Genomic DNA, 3,672 nt, shown 5'->3' on the forward strand with positions numbered 1-3,672 from the left:
GAAAACCAGACAAGTAGAAATAGAGAAATTGTAGAAGGGGTCATTGAATTTTAGATCTTCTTAGATACAAACATAGCTGTATATTCTCAACTGTTATCCCACCACTAGGATTAACCAGTTATCTAGACAGGACAATCCACCACATCAGACTTGCAAAGAGGGGCGGTATAAAAAATGACAAGAAATGCATACATTTTTTTTGTGTTTAGGTGGGAAAGAGACTACTTAACCATTCAAGACAACTACTTCAAAGCTGACAAGAACTCTGCTTTAGTCTTTACTGGGCTCAAAATTCACACGAAAATTTAAATGAAAGCTGGGATTCTACAAAAAAGCCCCAAGCAGCTGCAAGGACACCCAAAAGGCTCTGAATCCTGCCCTACAGGCTGGACTGAACTGTATCACCATCGCTTTCATCGTAAACATGTGAACACATTTACATATTATCATTTCTACTGACTGCTGTAGAATAACCAAGGGGCTCAGAGATGGCTTGCTTGACCTACTTGGATAGTTTTGGTGATTTTCATAGCGGGATTTACTGTCCCCATAGCTGGGCTGATAGCAGCTGGAGCGCTCCTTTTTAAGCTGATCTTCTCTCTGGCATCCACCACTTTGGTCACCTTTTCAGCAGCACCACTTTGCTGCTTACGGGAATTCAACATCTCTCGAGCATCCTGCACCTTCCCTTTGATTTTGAACCGAGCGTCCTTTTGAACCAGTTTTTCACGAGCATCTTTAACCCCCAGTTTGTGTCGGGCATCAGTGAGTCCTATCTTCTGTCGGGCATCAAACGTCCGCTGGAAGCTGACAGCTGGTGATGATCTACTTAGAAGATTTTGCTGGATCCCAATGCGAGATCTTACACCTCCAAACACTGGCCTTGTGTTAAGCCTGGGGGGGTTGGGGGAGAGGAAAAAAAAGTTTCAAACATTAGAAGATGTGATAAAGTACCAATAAAAGTATTTGTGTTGCTGCAAACAAAAGCTCATTATTACTTCACAGAAATCTGTTCACATTAGATGTCCAAATACAACAGTAGAGCTCCTAAGCTGTTTTGTGCTGGATTTTACTTTCTACATAAACAGCTAAGGAAATTATTTCCCAAATCCATAATAAGCTCACATTAAAAAACTTAAGTAAAGGGTCTCACTTCAGTAAGTACATACTACATTTAAACAAAATTCATCAACAACTTGGGTACTTTGGGGAAACCTTTGAAGACAAAGAGGAACAGTAACAGACTTTCTAGCTTTAGGACTGAGCAGGTCTGCTAAAGCATCTTTTTAATACAACAATATGTCCCAAAAAAAAGGAACTACAGAAAACACAGAACTACACATGATTTCAAGAATTCTGGGCAGCAAGTTCAGATTTGTGGAAAAGCAGAGGCTTGGATTTTAGGATGTACAAGCACCAGTACCAATCTCAGTTCAAAGCCACCAGTTTCAGAGCTGATTAACTGTCAGCAAGAACACTTGTCAGTCAAATTACTTTTTAACATCACTTCTTTAATCTATGAACCGAACTGTTGCACTCATGCTTAAAAAGTAAAGACCACCATCATCATCACAATACTGAGTACAGAAAGGTAACAGCCCACAGAAAGGACAGCATTTGTACTTGTGCACAAGTATTACTAAGAAGCAGCCCATTATGTAGTGAAAGCTGAAACTAGCTGCTTCTTACAGGTATGATTCACTTTTTGAAAATCTCCCCTAGAAGGAAACAGCTTGTTTAATTTTTTTAAGACAGTTCCTCCTTTAAGTATTTTTTAATGTTTTCTTTCTTCTGCTGGGTTTCTTTTTTTAAAGAAAAAGAAGTGGTAAGAGGAATTTTAAAGCTAAGGTATTGAAAAATATTCTTGCTGTTGGCTTTTTAAAATCCAAAATAAGCTACAGAGGGCTACAGTGTTCATCTGCTTTCTGAAATGTATTGTCCAGTATTATAAAGTCTAAAAGTAGATATCTAGAATTCATTGTAATACTCAAAAGGCTAATATCACAAGTTCAAATGACGATGCAGTTTGAATTCTTCACACAGCTTTATATCAGTATTTCCTGATCTAACCCTACAATCTTAACATTATTTACAGTCATGTATTTTGAGTGGAAAGATCTGTTAAAAAAAAAGAAAAAAGAAAATAGAAATGGAAGACTGAACCTCCACTTCTGTCTTTCATTCTTGTATCCAGACAACTGGAGACCTAGGACTGGGGACCCATTTTGTTACCTAGCAAAGAATACTACAGCTGCTCTCTCATAAAGCCAAAGCACCCTAGCTAGAATAAATGAGAGTATTAAGACCATTTATTAAAATATATCCAGAATAATACAGAAGACTAGCAGTACCCATAAAGCATCAGCCAGAACAAGACTTCCCTTGCAATTTTAAAAAGCATTAATTTAGCTACGTTGAAAGCATCCAGCTAGAGTGCTGCAAAAGGGCTTGATGAGTGGTTCTTTTTAATGAGCATAAAAGAGGTCAAAGTAAAGCCAGAAATATATGTATCAGCATTTAAGCCAGAATTACTTAAAACTGTTAATGACACAAACTAATGAAATCTGTTAGGAAACTCTGTACTGGAGATTACACTGTCTCTGAAGACTTGTGTCCATCCTTATAAGCAACGCCTCCAAGGAGAATTGCTTACTCTGTAACAGCATTAACTGTTTAGGCATTTTGTGCCACAGCACCTGAAATAAAAGGAAATCTCAAACACCTAAGTCACTTTCCAGACTTCCAAGTTCTGGCTTAAATATTTTGTGGATTAGTACATTTTATAGGTGAAGATTTTCCCGTTATTTCATCTAGATCACTGGACAGCATCGATATAATGATTTAAGTTTATTCACTTTATCCAGCCTTCACAAAGTCAAGTTAGCTGCCTCAGAAATCTTATAAGTGAGCTGAAGATCACAAACAAGAGAAATGGAAGGCACAAAAATTCTTACAGTGCTGTAGAGGGATTACTGTTCTGCAAATAAAAGCAGGAAGAATTCCTGGAAGAAATGAGAGTTAAGGAGGGATTTGAGAAAGGAGGTGCTTGGCATATTAAGCAGCATAAGACTATTCCAAATACGCGGGATAACGTGAATGAAAGCGCAAAGCCAGGGCCTTGTCTAGACTAGGATTTAAATATGTGTTTGAATGTTTTGCTAGTATACATTAGCAGATAACTTTCAAAATACTACTCTAGACATGCAAGTGTAGACGTTCAGAGTTAAAACCTAAGATTCCCCAATGACCATTACATTATAAAAAACAAGAAAACAAAAAAAGGAGCACACTTAGCTAACTGATGGGGAGAAATCCATGGACAAGATCTTCAGAAGTATCAAACGACTACTGCAGAAGGGAAGATGAAAAGCTACCAAAGGAGAAGCCAAATAAGAACCACCAACAGCTGCACTAGAGTAAATGGCCCAGCCTACACTGGGGACATCTGCCATACAAAGAAAAGAACCCGATCTTGTTGCTAATATGTAATGCACCCTACACCCCCACGAGCATTTCAAATAACCTGTCAGCGGATCATTAACTACCAGAAGCTACAGTTTCCAAGGCAAGCAATTTTGACGAAGCCATTGCAGCCTGAAGCCTTCGCCTGTGCGGCTCCCGGTCAGCTTTGCTACAGTTACGGCTCCCGGTGGCACAACTACACCTCCCACG

At 38.8% G+C, this 3,672-nt stretch overlaps 1 protein-coding gene across 1 annotated transcript in view; it reads right to left on the reverse strand.

The window, feature by feature from the left end:
• POLDIP3 (DNA polymerase delta interacting protein 3) overlaps positions 1–908 on the reverse strand; it is a gene marked incomplete at its 5' end in the record, with an annotated part of 13,271 nt that extends 12,363 nt beyond the window's left edge. Inside the window, one exon of the mRNA XM_035903202.1 lies at positions 507–908. Within this exon, the coding sequence (XP_035759095.1) occupies positions 507–908 (402 nt within the window). The remainder of the gene's footprint in view (positions 1–506) is intronic.
• Positions 909–3,672: the final 2,764 nt, after the last annotated feature.

This window comes from Egretta garzetta, unplaced genomic scaffold (genome assembly GCF_000687185.1).
Source record: "Egretta garzetta isolate BGI_Z169 unplaced genomic scaffold, ASM68718v1 scaffold51, whole genome shotgun sequence".
In the NCBI taxonomy this organism is placed as follows: domain Eukaryota; kingdom Metazoa; phylum Chordata; class Aves; order Pelecaniformes; family Ardeidae; genus Egretta; species Egretta garzetta.